Here is a 23,709-nt window from a genome sequence, read left to right as displayed (position 1 = left end):
ATTGAAAAATATGCTGAGGTCTTTTCTTTCTTCTCCCTTTCTAAAAACAAAGCCAAAACTGGGTCAGCTAGGTGGTGCACTGAATAGGGCAACTGGCCCTGGAGTCAGGAGGACCTGAGTTAAAATTGAGCCTCAGACACTTACTAGCTGTGTGACCCTGGTAAAGTCACTTATCACCAATTGCCTCAACCCCCCCCCCAAACAAAACTGCCCCTTGATCCTGATGTCCTCTCAAGCTATTGTCCAATATCTGGGGTCACATAGCTAATGAATTTCTGAGATTGGATTTGACCCTAAAACCTGTAATTCCAAACCCCATGTTTAGAGGCAGCACTTGAACTCAGGTCTTCCTGCTCTGAAGGACAATTATCTATCTACTATACTAAGCTGCTCCTTTTAGTGATCTCACCTGTCCTCAATTATTACTTTCATGCAAATGATTTTGAATAGATATTCAGCCCTAATTTCTCCCCTGAATTCCAGGCTTTTCCCCAGGGCGGTCTTCTAGACACTTCTACTTGGATGTCTTGCTAACACCTCAAACTCAATGTATCCAAAATGGACCTCAGCATTTTCTCCCTTCAGTTTGCCTGTCCTCCAAATGCCCCTATTTCTATTGAGGGAACAACTCTGGCTGGGAACCAGGGTCATCTTAGGGCCCTCTGGTTCCCTTATCCTTCATATCCAATCAGTTGCCAAATCCTGACATTTCTACCTCAACAACATAACTCTCTGCAGATTGAGATGCATTTTTTGGACATGACCAATGTAGGACTTTATTTTGCCAGAATATACATAATTATAATGGATTTTGTTTTTCTTACTTTCTCAATGTTGGGGAGTGGATATGGGAGGGGAAAATGCAGACCTGAAAATAAAATAAAATTCAATTAAAAAAATCTATCTCAAATCCATCACTTCCTATCTATTCTTTTTTTTTTATTTTAGTGGGGCAATTGGGGTTAAGTGACTTGCCCACAGTCACACAGCTAGTAAGTGTTAAGTGTCTGAGGCCGGATTTGAACTCAGATACTCCTGACTCCAGGGCCAGTGCTCTATCCACTGCGCCACCTAGCTGCCCCCTATCTATTCTTAAAAGGCAACATGGTATAATGAAGAGAAGTCCAGCTTCAAAGCCAAGAAGACCTGGGTTCTAATCCTGCCTCTGACACATACTGAGTGTGTGACTTTGGGCAAGACTTAACCTCTCAGTACCATAGACAGCTCTCTAAGACCATGAGTTGCAAAAGAAGGTGCCAACCAGTATTGGTGGAGTTTCCTCACCTAGGAGTTCCCTATACCAAATGGATCCTAGGTCCAGTACCTAACCCTATATATTCACAAACCCACCGCCCTAGACTAGTTCAAGCCCTTTCATCTCTTACATCAAATTCCTGTAATACCTCACTATCTAGTTTCCCTGCCTTCCATCTCTCTCTTCTTCAAACAATCCTTCACACAGCTGCCAAAATAATTTTTGCAATTGACCATGACACTCTCCTGCTCAGAGACCTTCATTGGCTCCCTATTGCCTCTTATTTAGAATATCAACTCTAGGCATTTAGGATCCTTTACAGTCTGGCTCCATTCTATCTTTCTAGCCGTAGGTGTCATTATTCCAAATTCAGTGTTTACCAAACTTGATCTGATATCTTTTCATCTCGGTACATTTGTGTAGGCCTTGATCAATCCCTGGAATGAATGAATGAATGAATGAATGAATGAATGAATGAATGAATGAATGAAAAACATCTCAAGTTCTGTCTGTGTGCCAGGCAACGTACTGAGTGCTGGGGATAAAAACAGAAAATGGGAGACAGTCCTTGTTCTCAAGGGGCTCACACTAAGTAGGAGAGATGACACATCTCTGCTTTTCTGAATCATTCTCTTCCTTCAAGGCCTAGCTCAGAGGCTGCCTCCCTCTAAAACCCTTGATCCTCCAGGTGGGTTTTCTCTCCTTAGTCCCTATCATACCCGATCTTTGCCATGCTTATCTTGGCAAAAATTGTATCCCCTTAGCCAAATGGAAGTGACTTAAAAGTAGTAATGTATCATGTTATTTTTGTATCTCTGGTGCCTAGGGAAGCACCTTAAATACTGTAGGCACACCATCTTTAATTTCATTGAAATGGTTTTTACTTCTATTGAGAAGATGGGAAAACTGAAGTAAAAACAGACCCATGGTATTCAAGAACTCCTTAAAAGAGTCCCAGGCTCTGACCCATACTCAGATGTCAAAGCAAGTAGAAGGCAGGCCTCAAAGGTCTCCCAGACCCACATGGAACTTATGAGTACTGGAACAAAGATGTGGGGAAGCAACTCAACCCAATATTGGATTATTGCTAAGGCATGAAGAAGTCGCCCATGTATATGAACTTATGTCTCCTCTTCCCAGAGGATGGGATGAAGAGACCCACTGGGGTAAAGGGAGCATAGGAGAAGAGAGGAGAGATTAGGCTACAGGCTGTTAGACCAGGAAGGATATGAAGTTTGAAAACTCTGGACGCTCAGAGAAGGGAGGGGAGGCTTGGCGAGCCTTGTATTTGGGTTCAGTTAACAGTCCCTGGGAGGCTGTACTGGGAAGGGGGTTGGAAGGAGCCCCAGAGGTGACGGAATTGAAATCTCTAAGAACAGTAGCATCTGTGTAACAGGAAAGGTTGCCTGCTTTGGGGAGTTGGGGGGAGGGATACACAGAAAGAGCAGTGAGGGAGGGAGGGAGGGAGCCAGGTTCCATCATTTGCTTTGTTTGCTGCTTGGAAGAAAGATGAAGATAGTACAGATGGGAAATGCTGCTTTTTCCATCTGTTCCAGGGTTGGAGCTTCGGCTCACCTGAATCTGCCCCACTTCTCTAGTTCTAGTCTCGGGGGTCAAGGGGAACAAATCAGATGAAGGTGCTCATGGGCCCTTAGATTTATTTTTGGCAAGACCATTGGTGGACCCATTTTTAACCACTTTGTCTATGTGTTGTACCTGTCCTTACAATAAAAACATACACACATTATACATATTTATGTTCATAAATATAATTATATGCATCTTCAATAAGAAGCCTTTCCCCAGTCCTCCTCAGTCTTAATGCCTTCCTTCTATTAATTATTTCCAACTCATCCTGTCTGTACATAGTTGTTTGTATGTTGTTTTCCCCATTGGACTATGAGCTCCCTGAAAGCAGGGATTGTTTTTTGTTTTGTTTTGTTTTTGCCCTTCTTTGTATCCCTAGTGCTTAGCATAGTGCCTGGTACACAGGAGGGGCTCAATAAATGCTCATTAATCCTGTTGGTTGCACCATCTTGACCATCCACTTCTGTCCTTCCTTTTCCTTCACAGAATCAGAAGCTAGGGGAGGTCCTTCCCTTTCCTTCACAGGATCAATGCTAAGGGGAGAGGCCTGACACACAAAGTTCCAGAGCTCCATACCATCACCACCACCACCACCACCACCTCCAACCAGGTTTATAGGATCAGAATCATTGAATCTCAGAATTGGAAGGAAACTAAGGAGTGGTTTAGTCCATCTCCTACCCACCATGTATCCTACAAAGAGGCATCTTGCCTCTGCTTGAACACCACCAGTGGAAGGCCTTCCATTCAACCTGGGAGAGATCGATTTGTTATGCAGCTCCCACTTTCTGTTAATGGCCTTCTGCACATTTATCAAGGTTGGTCTTCACATGAGACAATCTAGCATCACTGGGCTCACCCTCAAAGTCTCTCTGATTTGGCTGGATCTGCCAGTGCTGGGGTTCTCATAATATATCATAGCCTTGGAAAATTCAGAGTCATCTTTATAAGACTTTCATATGTGTGTATGTATATGTATGTATGTATATGTATATGTAAGTCTTATATATATACATATATATATATATAAGACTTTCTGATTCTCTACTGACAGTAAAGTTCTTCAAATATTCCTCTTCACAGATATCATACTAACATCACAGAATCCCTGCATATTACAAAGCTTTCTCAGTGATCTAATGCAAGGAAGTTCCATCCAATAAGCCATACTGGATACCTAAAACGGATGGAAAACACATATGAACCAAACCATAACATGCAGCTGGACAAGTAATCCTCTGAATAAACTCATCAATATATGTATCATCATTGCAAGCCTGGGACAGGTAGAGTATAAATGAAGGAAAGAGTTTGTGGTATGCACTTGTAGGAGATAAGCGTTTCTGTCCTTATAGACTTGAGCTACACAATTGCTTTTAATTTATTAAGCTCCATTGTTTTACATGAATGAATGGATGAGTGAATGATAATACATTTAAGTGCTTACTCTGTGTTATGTTATATGTGCAAGCACTGTGCTAGGCACTGGGGATACAAATAGAAAATCAAGGCAGACCTTGCTCTAAGTAAGCTCATCTTCTAATAGAGGGAGCCAACATATAGAGACTTTTGTTATGTCAGGTGAAAAAGGACCATTAGTCTCTAAGGTATGATTACAAGGCAGGTGGTGATATCTCTTCTTTGATGTCATTTCCATTGGTAAAACCATATCCATTTCCTTTTCTTTTTTTTCTTTTTTCTTTTCTTTTCTTTTTTTGCGGGGCAATTAAGGTTAAGTGACTTGTCCAGGGTCATACAGCTAGTGAGAGTTAAGTGTCTGAGGCTGGATTTTAACTCAGGTCCTCCTGAATCCAGAGCTGGTGTTTTATCTACTGTGCCACCTAGCTGCTCCCCTTTTCTTTTCTTTTTTAAAAATTTCGTATCGATTTCCAATGTCAAACTTTTTGACAGTACCAGGAGTTCTAGTGACAAGAACTTCCTTTTCATGGTCTTCAGTAGCTGTGGTCGTTGCGAATCAGGGTTGTAGCATTTGCAGAGACAGAGGCTGGATCAGGTCTCTATAGGAGTTACTCACTTGGATGTTGGTGGTGGGGTCCGGGGTAAGCTTCACAAAGGCATGAAAGGAGATGGGGATGGCAGCGTGGCCCACCTGGCACATTATATTTCCTGTTTGTCCCTCAGGGCAGCTAAGGTCACTTTCCTGCCCACTGGTGACAGTTGGTCTGTCATTATTGATGGTGGCAAGGATGGGGAGTTATGTCTCCACAGGGGGTGTTCCTCCAGTCAGTTGTGGTGGGGATTAGGCTGGAAGCAGGACTGGAGACTATTGCTATTCCTTCAGCTCTTATGTGACCATATATGCAAAATGCAACAATATAGCTTCTCTTTTCATCTTAATTCTGCTCCCAGTCACATGAACAATATTCATATTCTTGGTCAAATACCAGGCAGTGAAGGGAGGTTCTCCAAGGGGAATTTTGAGAGAAGAGGGATTCATTCTTCCTTGTTTCTGCCTTGGCAAATCATGTCAAACTGGAAAGGCTTTCAGGGTGAACTCAATGATGCTAGATTGTCTCTTGTCTAAGAACCAATAGCTAACTGTGTAAAAGCCCATTATTCTGTCAACCGCATGGAGGACAGATTAGAGAAGGGAGAAACTAGAAGCTGGGATTCCAATTTTAAAAAACAACTATTGCAACAGTCTAAGTGGGAGAACAGAGATGAGCACTTTGAAAATGGTGTAAAACAAGGGTGGTGGCCATTTGAGTGGAGAAAGGAACTGAGAAAATTGGAAATGGGAGGTAATGACAATGGAAAAATTAAAAGTTTCACATCCGGGTTAAGGGAAGGGTGGTAGTGTCCATAATAGAAAGAAATTTGGAGGAAGGGTATTTTTTTTTTCATTCTGGGAGATGGGTTCCATTTTAGGCAGGTTAAGTTTGAACTACCTGTGGTATACCCACTCGGAGTGTCCAACAGACAATTGCTGATAGGGAAACTAGGTCTACCCTAGCTTTAAGACACCTACAATTAGTCCTGCTTCTAACTACTATTCTCTTTTTCTCATCCCTTTCATTGCCAAATTTTCTGAACAAAAGAGTCAATACTTGCTACCTCTTCTTTTTACTGCCTGTTTCTTCTTGATCCTTTAAAATGTAGCATCTGTCACCTCAACTAAACTGGAAACTGCTCTCTCCAGGGTCAGTGACCTCTTTATGGTCAAATTTGGTGGCCTTTTCTTATCCCTCATCTTCCTTCCCCACTCTTCAGCCTTTGGCATTGTTGACCATATCTTTTTTCTCTTCTCTTAGCTCTTGTGGAATTATGTCACCCTGCCTTTTCTCTTCCTTTTCTGACCACTCCTTCTCTTTCCTTTGGTATTTATTCATTCTCCTCCCTGCTGACAGTAGCCATTCTTCAGGGCTCAGTTTTCAGATCTCTGGTCTTGTCTCTCTCTCTATTCCTAATGATCCCCTTTCCATGCATGATTTCCAATTCTATATCTTTGACCCCAACCTCTGACCTGAATTCCATTCACATCTAAATGTCTGGCCATCATTACACTCCATATCTCAATGGATCTTTGTTGTTCTCCTCAATAAAAGTATTTCTTCCATTGGTGTAGAAAGCAACCTATCCAAACCTTCTCTGTTTAATTTTTGTTCATGTTCTCCCACATATGCTCCGCAGAAAAATCTAACTAATGACCTGAAGACTTTGCTTCCGGTTTTTTGGGGGGGTTGCATTTAGAAGGTAACAGTGAAACCCTCTTATTCTTCATTTGATCCATGACTGGCCCACCTCCCTTTTTAATAATATATTTCATGGATGAGATACTTTAAGCTCCTTCTTACACAAAGGTCATCCTTGGAAATATGCTATGGACCACTTATATCCACCATTCATCTCGCTATTGTCCTATAGGTCACCCACACTTTGGAGACCATGGTATCCCAAGATTCACAACTATGGAGCATCACTAGGAGAATAATGTTGTTTTTAAATTTTGATTTTTCTTTTGGGAAACAGCCTGGTATTGTTGAAGGTATTTAGCCATTTCCCAAATGCAATTCATCCCTTTCTCCTCCTATTCAATTCTTGGCTAAGCTCAATGTCCATCTGACAAAAGACAAATGTACTAACTCAATGGATTGGGCATCATTGTCTGAGCTACAGGCATTTTTCATCCATTTGGTTTTTCCTATTTGGATTGTTAGATTAAACTCCTGAATAATCATGAATTTCATTGAGGAGGTCCTGCAATGAGCTTTGATATAATCAGCACAAAGTGATCCACAAACAGGAATAACTGGAAGACCTTGCCTACATGCTCTTTTTCCAATTGAACCCTGAAGAGGACATCCTTTATGACAGTGGGAAAGATTTTGGTAAGCATACAACTCCCTATTTTATACCTTTCTTAACATTAATGATCAGGGGTCACTGAAACCTCAAATGGTTGAATTTATCAACCATTTATCAGTGGTTGAATATATACAATGGACTTCTTGCTAGAGAGGAGACTTTAAGACTGTATTCAACAAAATCAAATGCTTTTTGGAAATTAAAAAAAATAATAAACATCAGGATCTTGTATTTTCTGCATCTTTCAATCAATTCTGTGACTGCAAAAATTGTGAAATGCTATATAAAGTTATTTGCAAAACCTGTCTCTTTACTCCTCATATTTTTCTCAAGACTACACTCAATATGTATATAGATCATTCTTTCAAATATTTGGTAAAGATGATAAAAAAACTTGCATATGGATAGACACACTGATGTCTTCTCAATTACCTTTTGGGGATATTAATATTGTGCATGATTTTTCCATTCTTCTGGTATCTTTTCCTCTTTAAAATACCTTATACTAAATTATCTTAATGCTTTCAAGATTGTGTTGCCTCAGCATATATTTCCCCTGTGATTTGGCCTGGTCAAGCCACTCTTCCTAATTTTATCTTCTTAAATATTATTTATTAAATTAAATATTATTAAATATTATTTCTACTGCTACTGTGCTACCTTAAGCACATAAATAACTATGTGAAGAGTGTTCCATGACTCTTAATGATGAAAATAGATTGTTATAGATCAGTTCGATTTTTTGTTAATTTGTTTTTCTCCTGCCAGTTCAATATATGTACACTTTTAGGATGATATAACTTAGAAGGGCTATTTTTACCTCTGTTACTTTTCACTGTTTTATGAGGCAGTAATCCTCATAATTGTCTACTATCTTCTTCTATAGTATTTCGCAAATGAGCTTGTATTTTGGACTAGTGCTCCTCTTTGGCACCATATCTCTTGATTTTATAAGATGAAGTGATTTCTGGCTAAGATGTTTTTTAGGGCCCTTTGGCCTCCTTGTTGTAGCAATTGTTCATATTAATTAAACTTCTATAGGAAATGGTGATAATCAAGGTCAGAATTTTTGTCTTTTTCCATTTCCCATGTTTTGACATCAACAACTCATTTGGATAGGTGAGATTGAAGCTTTTATAATTAAATGCAAATTAGCTAGATTCACCCAAGGAAGTCAAAAATAGAAAGAAAGGTCCAATACATGCCAAAATATTTATAGCAGCACTTTTTGTAGTAGCAAAGAACAGGAAATGAAATAGATGACCATGGATTGGGAAATGGCTAAACAAATTGTAAGATATAGGGATGTTACTGTGTTTTAAGAATTTATGAATATGAAGAATATAGGGAAGCATCAGAAGACTTACAGGAAGTGATTTATAAAGTGAAATAAGCAAAACCAGGAAAACAATATGCACAATGACTACAACAATACAGATGGAAAGAACATCAAGCATGGAAAGGAAGAAGAGATATAAGAATGCATTTCCCTCCCTTCTTTGCCAAGGCAGGGTGAGTAGGGAGGTGGAACACAGCACATAGAGTCAGACTTGTCTTGTGTGTTGATTGTTTATGTTGAACTGTTCCCCACCCCCTTTCTTTTGTATTTTGTGTTATAAAGGATGGCTTTATGTGAGGAGAGGAGAAAGGAATATATTGGGAAATAAAGGTGGGGGTTTTTTGGTTGTTGTTGTTTGGGGGGGGGTTTGTGGGGCAATGAGGGTTAAGTGACTTGCCCAGGGTCACACAGCTAGTATCAAGTGTCTGAGGCCAGATTTTTAATTCAGGTCCTCCTGAATCTGAGGCTAGTGCTTTATTCACTGTTCTTTATTACCTAGCTGTCCCCTTAAAGGTGTTTTTAAAACAAAAGATGTCAATGAAAGTTTAAAACAAGAAAAGCATGCAGTGTCTCATCTTATCTTTATCCTTTCTGTGTGACCCTAGACAAGTTACTTAAACCTCTGTTTGCCTCAGTTTTCTCATCTCTAAAATGGGAATAACAACAGCGCCTCCCTGCCAGTGCTATTGCAAGGATTAGAGATAATCTTTGTAAAGCATTCAGCACTGTGCCTGGCACACAGCGGGTACTATATAAATATTAGCTATTATTTCTCCTTCTTTGATATTGATTTTGACCTTTGTTCTAATTAGTTGACAGTCTGCCCACGTACTACCAGCAGACTCTGTCACATCTCTCATATCAGTAATCAATTTTTCCCTACTTTTTGAGAGATAATCACTTTCACTTTTTGTGATGTTTGGTGCTGCTACCTCTCTTCTTGAAGAAAGTGGGGCTTCTGAGCAGTCTGCAAGCCTTAGATCTCTTTGGTTTCTTAAACCTGAGCCATATTTTCCAATATCCTTTTTGCCATTCTCCCCTGTGCCCATCTCTTCACTGAAGCCCACCACAAAGTTATATGCTGGCTTGATTTGTAGAATTTTAGCAGAATTATTCTACCATTTTTTCCCACAACATCAGGAAAAAGGCCTTGCCTTCAGGTTCTTCCTGGTCTCTGGGTGGCAAGAAGGGGACAGATGTGAGAGATCCTGTGGAGGCAGAAACCAGATTTGGCTCCAGATTGTAGTCAGGTGCTACCTAAGTAGAAGTTAGTATCACTATCAAGTAAAAGTCCCCCTGGCCCCAAAACAACAACAACAACAACAAAAAAAAAAAACAAGGGGGCAGCTAGGTGGCGCAGTGGATAGAGCACTGGCCCTGGAGTCAGGAGGACCTGAGTTCAAATCCGGCCTCAGACACTTAACACTTACTAGCTGTATGACCCTGGGCAAGTCACTTAACCCCAATTGCCTCACTAAAAAAAATTTAAAAGTCCCCCTATCCCTCATGCTGGGCAAACAACAGCTCAAATGTGTATTTGGTTGTGGGCATCACATTTTAAGGGGAGTATTGACAAGCTGGAGGGCATCCAGAGGTGATCAGGATAAAAACCGTGTTATATAAGGAACAGCTGAGGGAAATGAGTGTATTTAGCCTCGGGGAGAAAAGGGAAGACTGGATAGCGACCTACTAATATTTGAAAGACTGTCACAAAAGAAAGAGCGCAGACATTCTCTGTCGCTCAAGGGCAAAACCAAGCTGGTTGGCTGAATGGTGGCAGATTTGGGTTTAAGAGAAGAGAGAACTTTCTAGAGATTGGAGCTGCCCCAAATGAAATGGGCTGCCTTGGGCAGGGGCTATGTCTCCTCATTACTGGAGGTTTTCAAGAAGCTGAATGCCCATCCTTTAGGGATATTGTAAGTACAAGTTTCTCCACTGAGAAGGTGAAAGACCTAGATAATAACTAAGGACCCTTCAAACTCTAAATTCTATGATTCTAAGAATAATTCTCCAGATCTTTTTTTTAAATTTTTTTTTTTAATGAGGCAATTGGGGTTAAGTGACTTGCCCAGGGTCACACAGCTAGTAAGTGTTAAGTGTTTGAGGTCGGATTTGAACTCAAGTACTTCTGACTTCAGGGCCGGTGCTCTATCCACTGCCCCACCTAGCTGCCCCTAATTCTCCAGTTCTATAGTTTGAATATCTTGTTACACAATCCTGGAGCTAGCTAATCTGCCTGTCATCCTTTAGCACCCTCCTAGACAGCCTCTTTATCTCCAGGATACCCTAAGACAATTGTTGGAACAATCTCTTTCAACAACATTGCCATAATTTTGTCCCTTAGCCCAGTGTCTATAGTGGTTCCCTGTTCCTTGGTCAACTCAAATCTGAACTTTATGTGAAGTTAATGCTTAACATTAGAGGTATCAAACACAGACAAACCCTGGGCCAGATTAAAATTTAATTAGGGAATACTTAACAAAATAAAAAAAATACAACAAAACATTGATAACATTAAAATTTTAAAATAAATTGATAGGCAGGCTGTAGGCATGCTCAGGTACAGATTAACAACCTCCATTTTTATTTGCATTTTGACAACACTGCTTTAGATAATAAATGAAAAGGAAGGAAAAGCCCCAAGAAAAAGATGGGAAAACGCCCTATAGATAAAACCTCTGACAGGAGCTCTCAACAAAAATCAGGCAGTGTTGCTACATGTTAGCTAGTAAAGGAGAACATCAGGGAACTAAGAATCTTAGATGCAGCAGTTTAAAAGGCAAGAGGGGGGCAGCTAGGTGGCGCAGTGGATAGAGTGGCGGCCCTGGATTCAGGAGGACTTGAGTTCAATTCCAGCCTCAGACACTTGACACTTACCAGCTGTGTGACCCTGGGCAAGTCACTTAACCCCAATTGTCTCACCAAAAAAAAAAAGGCAAGAGGAACTATCCAGGGACCCACAAAGCATGCGCTGTTCTGTTCGGTGCCTGCATAAGTAGACACTACTTCAACAACAACAACAAAAAGAATGCATTACAGGGAGGCAACTAGGTCTCACAGTGGATAGAGCACCGGCCCTGGAGTCAGGAGGACCTGAGTTCAAATCCAGCCTCAGACACTTAACACTTAGTAGCTGTGTGACCTTGGGCAAGTCACTTAACCCTCATTGCCCCCCCACGCCCCCTGTCCCCCCCCCCCACGCACAAAGAATAAGTAGATACCACCTGTGCATAACAATGCAGGCTGCGGGGATGGGGCCACTAGAGGAGGCCAAAGGGCTGGTGAGCAACTTCAGGATTAACTGGGAGAATGTGTCCCTTTGAAGAATGTGCTTCAAAAGCAAACAAAGGGGGCAGCTAGGTGGCACAGTGGATAGAGCACCAGCCCTGGAGTCAGGAGGACCTGAGTTCAAATCCGGCCTCAGACACTTAACACTTACTAGCTGTGTTACCCTGGGCAAGTCATTTAACCCCAATTGCCTCACCACAAAAAAAAGAAAGAAAGAAAGAAAAGAAAAGAAAAGAAAAAGCAAACAAAGAGAGGAATCCTAAGATGTGTTGAGTGGGGGGAGGAGGGAGGTATGTGAAAGAATGTGACAAAACATGAAGGGAAGGAGGTATGGAACTAGGCAACAGGTATGACTGAGGCTATTCCCATTGAGGGCAGAATTGGATCCACTGAGAACATTTCTTGTGCTCCCAGGAATAACTAGAATCAGAGATTTATTTAGAGCTGAAAGGTACCTTTTGAGGCAGCTAGATGGCTCAGTGTATAGAGCACTGAGCTTGGAATCAGGAAGACTCATCTTCCTGAGTTTAAATCTGGCCTCAGACACTTACTAGCTGTGTCACTCTAGGCAAGTCACTTAACCCTATTTGCTTCAGTTTCCTTATCTATAAAATGAGCTGGAGAAAAAAAATGACAAACCACTCCAGTAACTCTGCCAAGAAAACCCCAAATGGTATCATGAAGAGTAGAACATGACTGAAAAGATGACTGAACAACAATGAAAGAGGTAATAGAGCCCATCATCTTACAGATGAAGAAGCTGAAGTACAGAGGTCAGGTTAGGTGAATTGCACATAACTATGAACTAGTCTGAGGCAGGATTTGAACTCAGTTCTTCGTGACTCCATGAGCAGAATTCTATCCATTGAATTACCTAAATGGTTCCACAAGAAGAAAATCCATCCAGGACTGGTCAGAAAAAGGGATGAATAGTGATAAATGTTGGATCCACACTGAGGGGTCATATGTCCATATATCAACTTGACAAGAACAACAGGGAGGTACACCATCCTCCCAGGGCTTGTGTCCAAGATGTGATAGAGGATCTTCTGTCAAACCTGACAACTATCATCTACTTCTGGTAACTCATATGGAAACAAATGATGGGGCCACAATATCCTGGGGAAAAAACTCAAGACATCAGGGGTACAGACAATGTTCTCATCAGGGCTACCAATAGAAAATATGGCCTGCAGAAAAGAAAAATGGATTTGGGACAGGTACAGCTAGTTAAGAAGATGGCACCTGAGAACATGGTATAGATTAAAATATGGAAAGAATGGCTTCTTGGCCAAGGATCAATTGTATCTAACAAGGTCCTATATGCATACATATATGTCTGTATGTGCATATGTGTGTACATACACGTACATATATAGATACATGTGTGTATATATAGATATTACACATATATGTATTTGCCTTAGATATTTGATCTCTGTGACTAAATGAAAATTGATAGAGAGGGAAAAAACTGTCCATGAAAATCCACCAATCCCAATAAGAGAAAGTAAGTAGCTAGCCCCACAAAGGAAGAAGAGTTATCAGTAAAGATGAACAGTAATTCCCATTTGGCAATATCCAGCAGAGGGCCAACAATTAAATGCCAGGCTTTACAAAGTAAGGGGAGAGGGGCAACTAGGTGGCAGGGGCAGCTAGGTGGCACAGTGGATAGAGCACCGGCCTTGGATTCAGGAGGACCTGAGTTCAAATCTGACCTTAGACACTTAACAATTACTAGCTGTGTGACCCTAGGCAAGTCACTTAACCCCAATTGCCTCACCAAAAAAACAACAAAACAAAACACAACGTAAGGGGAGTGGGTATTGATGATGGGTCCAAATCTGAAAGTTCATTAATAAAAGGAACTTCTAGTATGGAAACTCCTTCTGCCAATGCTGAGCAGCAGCTCAACTGTAACTTACGATCTTAGAGGGTTTCCTGGGGTCACTGAGTAGTTAAATGATTTACCCATGATCATACAGCTAATATGTGTTAGAGGTAAAAACCTAGGGCTTTTTGACCCTAGGGCTGGCCCTCTATCCACTGTACCATATTGGCCCCAAAAGGGTTGTGAGCAAATGGATCATAGAGCTAGAATCAGAAGGGACCTCAGAGGCCATCAAGTCCAAGCCACTGAGGCCCTGGGAAATTAAGTGACTAAGAATTAGGGTCGGAGGCAAGATTTGAACTCAGGTCTTCTGTAAATTTAACCTCACAGGCATGAGACTTGATGGGAAGACACTCGTGACTGGAATATGGCTAAGGAAGCTTGTACCTTATTCAAAAGGAGCAGATATGGGGCAGCTAGGTGGCGCAGTGGATAAAACACCAGCTCTGGAGTCAGGAGGACCTGAGTTCAAATTCAGCCTCAGACACTTGACACTTACTGGCTGTGTGACCCTGGGCAAGTCACTTAACCCCAATTGCCTCACCCAAAAAAAAAAATTTTAATTTAAAAAAATTTTCAAAAGGAGCAGATTAGATGGAAGGAAAGATGGCACAGCACTGGAGATTAAGAACATATGAAGAACTCTAAAAACCAGAGGGATGAAGCAAGGTAGAGAACATTTGGGTGAGAATGAATGGAGGGAGACTGGAAGCAGTATTGTAGAGAAGTATCCTAGTCATGAAATGGATGACATCAGAAATTGAACAAAACCTGACACAGAGGCAAAATTCAGCATGTGGAGGAAACCTTACTCTCTAGACATTTGCTGAAGTTTCCCTCACTCTTTCATTCTTTCTCTTTCTTTCTTCCTTCCTTCTTTCCTTCCTTCCTTTCTTCTTTCTTGCCCTCTTCTTTATTCCCCTCTTTCTTCATTCCTTCCTTTCTCTTTCTTCTTTCCTTCCTTTCCCTCTTTTTCTCATCCTTCTTTCCTTTCTCTCCCACTTTCTCTCTCTTCTTTCCTTTCTTTTTCTCTCTTGTTCTTCCTTCCTTCCTTCTGTCCTTCCTCTCTTCCCTCCTTCCTTCCTTCCTTCTGTCCTTCCTTCCTCTCTTCCTTCCTTTCTCTTTCTGCTCAAAGAAGAGGAGCTAATAAATTCTTGACTCTCCTTGAGCATATCTTCATTCTTCAAAAAGTGGAGGAAGAAAATAGGAAAGTTAACTTGGATATGATCTTTACTAATAAGAAGAAACTAGAATGCTGAGAAATTTGGGTTGAATTGGGCTCTATCTTACAATCTGTGATTTGGGTTTTTTGTTTTTTTGTTTTTTAAGGGAAGGGGAAGCTGAAGAGAATCTGATCCAATACAGTTGAGCAAACATCTATGGGCATCTATGTTCCAGACAGAAGAAGCATAGTGTAATGGATAGAGAGCTGGTCTCAGAATCATTCAGACCTTAGTTCAAATGCTGCTTCTGATACTGATTGACTATATGACCCTAGGCAAGTGAATTTAAACTTTCCATGCCTCCAGGCAGCTCTCAAGCATTCTAAGTTATAGGTGAATGTATATTCTTCATTGGTGGGAGAAGTTTCCATACTTGAAATTCCATATCGGTGAAATCATAGGTCTGATTTTTTAAAATGTGCTTAACATAATAAATATGAAGACAAAATGGAAAGATTCCCTACTCTTAATATTGCCTCCAATATTCTATTGGAGAGAAACATGAGCACAGATAAGCAAATACAGAACAGGGAGAGTACCAACAACTCCAGGGATCAGGAAGGCATTTGAGCCAAGTTTTGAATTGAAATAGGAATTCCAAGAGGCAGGGATGAGGAGAAAGGGTATTCTAGGCATGGGGACATGTGCAAAGGCACAGAAGTGGGAAACGACATCAGAAGCAGGAAATGGCAAATAGGATACTTCTGCTTAAATACCTCTGGGTTCTCCATGAGAGACAGTAGTGCAAAGCAGGGTTGGAAAGACATATTGGAATGAGATTGTGAAGGGAGGGCTTGAAATGAAAGAGAAAAGTATATTTCATCCTAAGGAGCCACTGATATTTTTTAAGGAGGGGATTGACATGGTCAGATCTGTGCTTGTGAAATATCCATTTGGTAGCTGGGTGGAGGATGGATGGGAGAGGAGAGATACCAGGGGCAGAGAAATCAATTAGGAAGCTATTCTAGAAGTCCATGTGAGAGATGATAAAGACCTGAACTAGAGTGGTTGTGTGTAAGGAGGAAGAAGATAGATGTTGTGAAGGTAGAATTGACAACACCTCAACCTCAACCTGATTCTTATCTTCCCTATATCCACCCAGGGCACAACCATCCTCCCAGTCACTCTGGGTTTGCAACCTAGGCATCTTCCTGAACTCCCCACTCTCTCACCACTGCCCCCATATCAAATATTGTCAACTCTACCTTTGTAAAATCTCTTGTCTATGCCTCGCTTCTCTCCTCAGACACTGCCACCACCTTGGTCCAGTACCTAATCACCCCATGTCTTGTCTATTGCAATACCCCTTCTATTGGTCTTTCTGCCCTAATTCTCTTCCCACTCTAATCCTTCCCTTAGCCGACAAACTGACCTTCCTAAAGTGCGATTCTGATCATGTTCGATAATCAACAAACTCCGGTGGCTCCCTATTACCTCTAGATCAAATATAAAATTCTCCAGTTTTAAAAGCCTTCCATAACCTGAGCCCTCCCTACCTTTCCAGCCATCTTACATCTTGCATCTCTCCACATTATCCAGTGAAACTGGCATCGTTGCTATTTCTTAAAGAGACACTTCATCTTCAGCCTCCACACATTTTCAGTGAGTTGCCCCCATACCTGAAATTCTCACTCTCCACCTCCATTTCCTGGCTTCCCTGACTCCTTTCAGGTTCCAGCTAAAATCCCACTTCTTCGAGAGCTCTTGTTGGTTGCTGAGTCGTTTCAGTTGTATCTGACTTTCTGTGTCCCCATTTGGGGTTTCTTTGGCAAAGATATTGGAGTGGTTTGCCATTTCCTTCTCCAGCTCATTTGACAGATGAGGAACTGAGGCAAATAGGGTTTCACAGCTAGTAAGTATCTGAGGTCAGATTTGAACTCAGGTCCTCCTGACTCCAGGGCCAGTGCTCTATCCACTATACCCCTACCTTCTACAAGAAACTTTCCTGATCTCCCCTAATTCCAAAGCCTTCCTTCCAAGATTATCTCCAGTTTTTCCTGTCTATATCTTTTTTGTACATAGCAGTCTCTGCCATTAGACTTTGAGCTTCTTGAGGATTGGGGATTATTTTTGCCTTCTTTTGTACCTCCAGTGCTTACCACAGTACCTGATACACAGTAGATGCTTAATAAATGCTTGTTGACTTGATCTGGAAGTAGACATGAGGGGTAAAGGAGAGGGAAGAATTATGGACCATGAATTTTTGAACTTGCCTGTCTGAAGGGATGGTTGTGAGAAGGGTGAGTTTAGTGGAAACAGATAATGGGTTCCATTTCGAATATGTTGAGTTCGAAGTGGGTTCCAAAAGGCAGTTGGTGACATGGGACCAGAGTTTAGGAGACAGATGAGGGCTGTATAGGTATATCTGAACTCAGGTCTTCTGTAAATTTAACCTCACAGGCATGAGACTTGATGGGAAGACACTCGTGACTGGAATATGGCTAAGGAAGCTTGTACCTTATTCAAAAGGTATATCTGAGAATCCCCTGCATAATAGTGCTAGTCAATTTAACCCCTGAAAGATGATGAGGTCACCAAGAAAGAAAGCAGTGAAAGAGACCCCATGACAAAAACCTGAGGCATACCCATACCTAAGGTTCAAGAAACATGGATAGGGGCAGCTATGTGTCACAGTGGATAAAGCACCAGCCCTGGATTCAGGAGGACCTGAGTTCAAATCCAGCCTCAGACACTTGACACTTGACACTTACTAGTTGCATGACCCTGGGCAAATCACTTAACCCCCATTGCCCTGCAAAAAAATAAGAAGAAGAAACATGGATGATAATCCTGCAAAGAAGTCTGAGAAGGAATAGTCAGATGGGTAGAAAGAGAACCAAGGGGGGCAGCTAGATGGCACAGTGGATGGAGCACTGGCCCTAGAGTCAGGAGTGCCTGAGTTCAAATCTGGCCTCAGACACTTAACACTTACTAGCTGTGTGACCCTGGGCAAGTCACTTAACCCCAATTGCCTCACTAAAAAAAAAAAAAAGAAAGAAAGAAAGAGAACCAGGAGGGAAGAGTGTCATGAAAGTCAAGGAGGAGAAAGTATCCAGGAGGAGAGGGGTGATAACCTCTATTTTAGGTGAGAGTATTTCAAAGACTTCAGAGGAAGGAAAGGCTTTCCTGCTGCTAACTGTCAAGCTATTTCAGAAGAGATGGGCAGCCCTCAGAAATGGAAGTCTGTCAATGGAAGTATGAAATTTCAGTGAGGAAGAAAAGGATGCTCTGCCTAAAGAGACCAAAAGGGGAAAAAAAGAGAGAAACCAAGGGGGATTTATACAGAAGGAATGCATTGACCAAATTATATTTTTTTGATGTAGAAAATGAAATCAAGGGCAGGTAACTAAGGATGAATACAAAACAGTGGCAAAGTCGTGTGAGAATAAAATCAGGAATGCTAACACTCAAAATGATCTAAAGCTGGCAATGAATGCTAAGAAAGACAAAAACCCCACTCTAAGTCTTAGTGGTTTCATGGATAAGTGCAATCAATTGATTAATTTACCGAGCACCTACTATATGCTGAGCATCTGGGTTATAAAGACAAAAGTGAGAAATGGACCATGCCCTCAAGGGGTTTATGATATTGGGGAGACAATGCATATACATACATATAAGTACATACGGGAAGGAAGGAAAAAGCATTTATGAAACACCTACTATGTGCCAGGCACTGCGCAAAGCACTTTATAAGTTTTATCTCATTTGATCCTCACAACAACCCTGCAAGATAGGTGCTATTGTTATTCCCATTTTACAGATGAGTAAACTGATGTCAACTGTGACTTGACCAATGTTATACAGCTAGTAAATGTCTGAGGCTGCATTTGAACTTAGGTCTTCCTGACTACAGGCCCAGCATTCTATCCAGTGTAATGCCACCTAGTGGTCTCTAATTTAGACAAAATATATACAAAGTAATTGGGGGGAGGGGGGAGATACTAGCAACCAGGGGATCCAAGAAAGACCTCATGTAGAAAGTATCATAAACTGACATTTGAAGAAAACTAGGGACTCTAAGAAGCAAAGGTGAGGATGGAGGACAATCTTGGTAGGGGAGGGGGCAGGTAGCCTGTGCAAAGGCAAACATATGGGAGATGGACTGACATGTAAGAAACTACAAGGCCAGTTTGGCTGAATTGTGGAGTACGTGAAGGGGAGTAATATACCATAAGGCTAGAAAGATGGGTTGGGGCCAGGTTTTGAAGGTCTTTACATGCCATACAGAGGAGTTTATACTTGATCCTAGAGGGAATGAGGAAGGGAGTGACATGGTCAGACATGTGCTTTAGGAAAATCACTTTGGTAGCCACGTGGAGGATGAAGTGGAAAGATTTGAGGGTGGAAGATCAAAGAAGAGTCAGGTCTGCTATTCAAGGTAGACAGGTTAATGCCAGTAGACCATGGAGAGAAGGCAGGACTACTCAATTCTTTTGTATTGCTATCAAAGAGAATAATATTTAGCCTGGGAAGGATAGAACAAAAATAGTAACAGGATATTGAAGACCAAGATGAGCAAGATTATAAGGGAGCACCTATCTACCCTCCAAGAGTTCAAATCACCAAGCCCAAGTGAACTGTTTTCCAGGGCACTGAAAGGGGTGACAAATATGACTGCAGAGCCACTATCAATACTTTTTAGAAAATACTGGAGAATAGGAAGGATACCCTAATAATTGAAGAAAGGCAAAAGTTGACATGCTTTCCTATGGATGAGAAAGGAGTTTCATTTTCAAACCATAAGATGATGTAGGGGGCAGCGAGGTGGTGCAGTCGATAAAGCACTGGCCCTGGATTCAGGAGGACCTGAGTTCAAATCTGGCCTCAGACACTTGACACTTACTAGCTGCATGACCCTGGGCAAATCACTTAACCCTCATTGCCCTGCCAAAAAAAACCAAAACAAAACAAAAAAAAGGCTGACGTACTGGTTTTGATTCCAGACAAATTCTAGAACTTACAAGGCAGCTAAGTGGTGCAGTATATAGAGTGAGGACTTGAGTTCAAATCTGGCCTCAGACACTTACTAGCTGTGTGACCCTGGACAAGTCACTTAACCCCAATTTTCTAAAAAAATATATTACCTATTATTAAAAGTACTATTAGAACCTACTATTAAAGGTCTAGTTTGGGAATATTTAGAAAGGGAAAAATAATAAGAATACTTCATGCCAGATAAACCTGATTTCCCTTTTTGAGTTATTTCCTTTTGGGGGTTTCTGGAGAAGGTGAAGCCTAAGGTCCCTTCCAAGTCTAGGTCAATGACTTTCTGAGATATGAATGAGCCTGGAGAAGAAAAGATCTGGAGGAAATGGTGAGCCGGATATGGCAGCCATCTTCAAGCACCCGAGGGGCTGTTGTGTGAAAGAAGAATTGGGCTTGCTTTGCTTAGAAGCGATGAGTTGTAGAGAGGGAGGTTTTAGCTTCGAAGGAAAAACCCTAACAATTCGAGCAATCCCAAAGTGGAATGGCTGACCCTGATGTCGGGAGACTGAATAGAAAGGCTGTAAAGGGATTCCTATTCAGATACCAGTTAGACTGGCTGATCTCTGAAATCTCTTCTAACTCAGTTTCTGTGATTTTGTCAATTCCTTATGATGATGGATATCACATATAATGATTTCTGTATTCATAATGCTTGTTAGTCTTCAAATGCTTTCACAACCATCATCTCATTTCATAGACCCTCAGACGCTATTAGGATGGTGCTACGGCGGATAAAGCTAGGCCTGGGGTCAGGAAGACCAGCTACTACATCTCTCCATCTATTTACTCAATGAATTCTTACCCATCCTTTAAAGGCTACCTCAAATATCACCTCTTCCCTTCAGACCTCTGGGCTCTGATGAGTGAGCCTCATCTTGCCAGTCCAAAGCCTGCCATACCATTTCCTAGGCATCTCCAAGCCATGCTGCCTATATCCCTACCTTCTTCTCTCCTCCCCACCCCTCACTAGAAGAACTTAGACTCTTGCCCCTCTGACTCTAGGTTCTGATTGGTGAGTTTAGTCATCGCTTACTGGGTTCCAAGCCCATTAATCCACTTCCTGTCCATCGCTGAACTCTGGCTTCCTCTTCCTCCTACTGGAACTGGTGCCTGGCTCCTCATTTTCCAAATGCAGCCCTCTTATTTGTGCTGTCCTCCCCTATTATAATGTAAACTTTTTGAGGATGGGGACAAAGTTTTCTTGTTTTTGTATCTCCAACACTTAGCACAGTGCCTAGCACATAGTGAGCACTTCATTTTTTTTCATTCATTCTTTCTTCACTCATCCATTTCTTCATAATCCCTTCCATGACCCAGGGGTCTATAACAACCTTCACTCTCAGAACTCACATAGTACTGGGTCTGTTTGCTTTTGAAGGGGCAGGGGGGCACATCTCTGATACAATTGTCACATATTATTTTATACAGTTATCTATCTTTATGTTATCTTCTTATACTGTAAGTTCCAGGAGGGAAAATGTGTCGTGTCCTCACTAAAAGTGTTTATTTCCAATGGCACCAAGTACTTAATGGTAAAATAATAATAATAATAATAAAAATGTTAGGGTGACTAAATGAGCCAAGTTACATCAGCTTCCCATCCATTTCTTAAATTGTGAACCGACAATCCTAAGTCATTGAACCATTTTATTACTTATCCAATTACAGCATGAAATTATTGACTCTCATAAATACCCTGTGAAGTAGATTAGACAGGCAGATGTTATCTCCATTTTACACATGAGGAAACTAAAGATTCCAGAGATGACTTACCCAAGGTCACACAGATAGTAAGTGTGCTTGTAAAGTAGCACTCGGGTCTTCTCATTCCAGGTCTAGTTTTTTCTCCATTACTCCACAGCTGTCTAGGTAAATGCCTTAAACTCTCAAATCTGTACTTAGTCTTATTCTGCCTCAATCCTAAATTCAAATTTTCTGCTCCATCAAAGCAAATCTCTCATTGACCCCAATTTTGGGACCCTGACTAGGCAGTTTCCCTCCCCTGGGACAAGTTCCCCCATTCATTGAATAAGGCCTTCCCATTACCTAGGAAGCCTCCCTTCACTAACCATTAGGCTCTATCAGCTGTACTCCCTGTAGATCGCAAACTAAGTATATGATTCCATGTAAGTGATCCCTTATAAAGCAAACAGTCTAGAAAAATTTGCTATTCTTCAATTCCTCAAAGTAGGGGGCACATGTGTTAGACATTACTCAGTCTCTTACAGTGACTAATTTTTGATGTCCCATTATCATTTTCCTCTGGGTTATGTGTTGGCTCCGTTCCTATAAACTCTTTGAGAGCAGCTCCTTCCCCTGGTCCCATAACATATTACCTCCCCTTCCCTCAATTCTATCACATAGTTCTTTCCCCCAATACATAATTCTTCCTCCTTTCCCATTGCCAGCTTCCTCCCCCATGACAGTATCTTTCTTTGCTCCCCAAATAAAATATGCACAATAAAACAGGCCCCCCTCCTCTCACTGGTGCCTATAATTAAGACACTTGTTTCCCTCTACATGCATACACACATAAGTACACACATGAACAAATACATACAAACACATACATGTACACACACATGCATACTCTCTCTCAAACACATACACACTCTTCCCAGGACCCCCAGGACCCTCTCTCTACCTGTCTATGATGACGGGGTCAGACGGTGTCTCATTTCGGTTGCCACAACTCTTCTTGTCACAGCAGCGGCTGTAAGGAGAGAAGGACAGAGTTGTAGAGCCAGAATTAACCTTTGCAAGGCATCATGGTATAAGAGAAAAGATGCTTGACTTAGAATCAGGAGGATGTGGGTTCAGATCCCACCTCAGTTATGGACAAACTGTGTGACCCTGAACTAGTCACTTAACCTTGCTGTGCCTCTGTTTCCTCATCTGTAAAATTAAAGGGTCAGAAGTTAAATGCCTTTAAGTTTCTTTAATATCTAAATCTATGAATCTATGACCTCTAGTTCAATTGCCACCCACCTCTGCCATTTACTTACCTGTATTACCTTGGACAAGACACTTAAATCTCATTTTTACCATTTGTGAAGTGGTAGAGTTTGTACTAGTTGACCTTTTTTTTTTTTTGTGAGGCAATAGGGGTTAAGTGACTTGCCCAGGGTCACACAGGTAGTAAGTGTCAAGTGTCTGAGGCCAGATTTGAACTCAGGTACTCCTGAATCCAGGGCTGGTACTTTATCCACTGCGCCACCTAGCCGCCCCCCTAGTTGACCTTTAAAGACTCTTTTGACTCTAGGTTCACAATCCTAAAGCAGGAACTTTCCCTATAACACCCTCCCCAATAATCATTCAATGAGTTAGTTACCTATCAAGGGAGCCCATTCCACAGTTGTTGTTCAGTTGTTTCAGTTGTGTCTGACTCTTTGTGACCCCATTTGATGTTTTCTTGGCAAAGATCCTGGGGGTGGTTTGCCATTTCCTTCTCCAGCTCATTTTACAGATGAGGAAACTAAGGCAAACAGGGTTAAGTGACTTGCCCAGGGTCACACAGCTAGTAAGTGTCAAGTGTCTGAGGTTGGATTTGAACTCAGGAAATGAGTCTTCCTGATTTCAGGCCTGGAACTCTATCCACTGTACCACCTAATGGCTTCTCTATTCCAGTGTTCTGTAAGTCTAATCAGAACTTAATTAAGACTTAATGTTGGGGCAGTTAGGTGGCACAGTAGATAGAGCACTAGCCCTAGATTCAGGAGGACCTGAGTTCAAATCTGACCTCAGACACTTGACACTTACCAATTGCCTCAGAAAAAAAAGACTTAATGTTAGGAAGTTAATAATAATAATA

General features: G+C 41.5%; 1 protein-coding gene across 3 annotated transcripts in view; it reads right to left on the bottom strand.

The window, feature by feature from the left end:
- EBF4 (EBF family member 4) overlaps nt 1–23,709 on the bottom strand; it is a 108,529-nt gene that overhangs the window by 53,331 nt on the left and 31,489 nt on the right. For all 3 annotated transcript variants that reach the window (XM_043969882.1, XM_043969883.1, XM_043969881.1), the window contains one exon: nt 22,543–22,611. In XM_043969882.1, coding sequence (XP_043825817.1) covers nt 22,543–22,611 — 69 coding nt within the window. The remainder of the gene's footprint in view (nt 1–22,542; nt 22,612–23,709) is intronic.

The sequence above is a fragment of the Dromiciops gliroides genome, chromosome 6 (assembly GCF_019393635.1).
Source record: "Dromiciops gliroides isolate mDroGli1 chromosome 6, mDroGli1.pri, whole genome shotgun sequence".
In the NCBI taxonomy this organism is placed as follows: Eukaryota; Metazoa; Chordata; class Mammalia; order Microbiotheria; family Microbiotheriidae; genus Dromiciops; species Dromiciops gliroides.
Note: the sequence above shows the minus strand (reverse complement) of the source record. Positions and strands in the feature narration are given on the sequence as shown.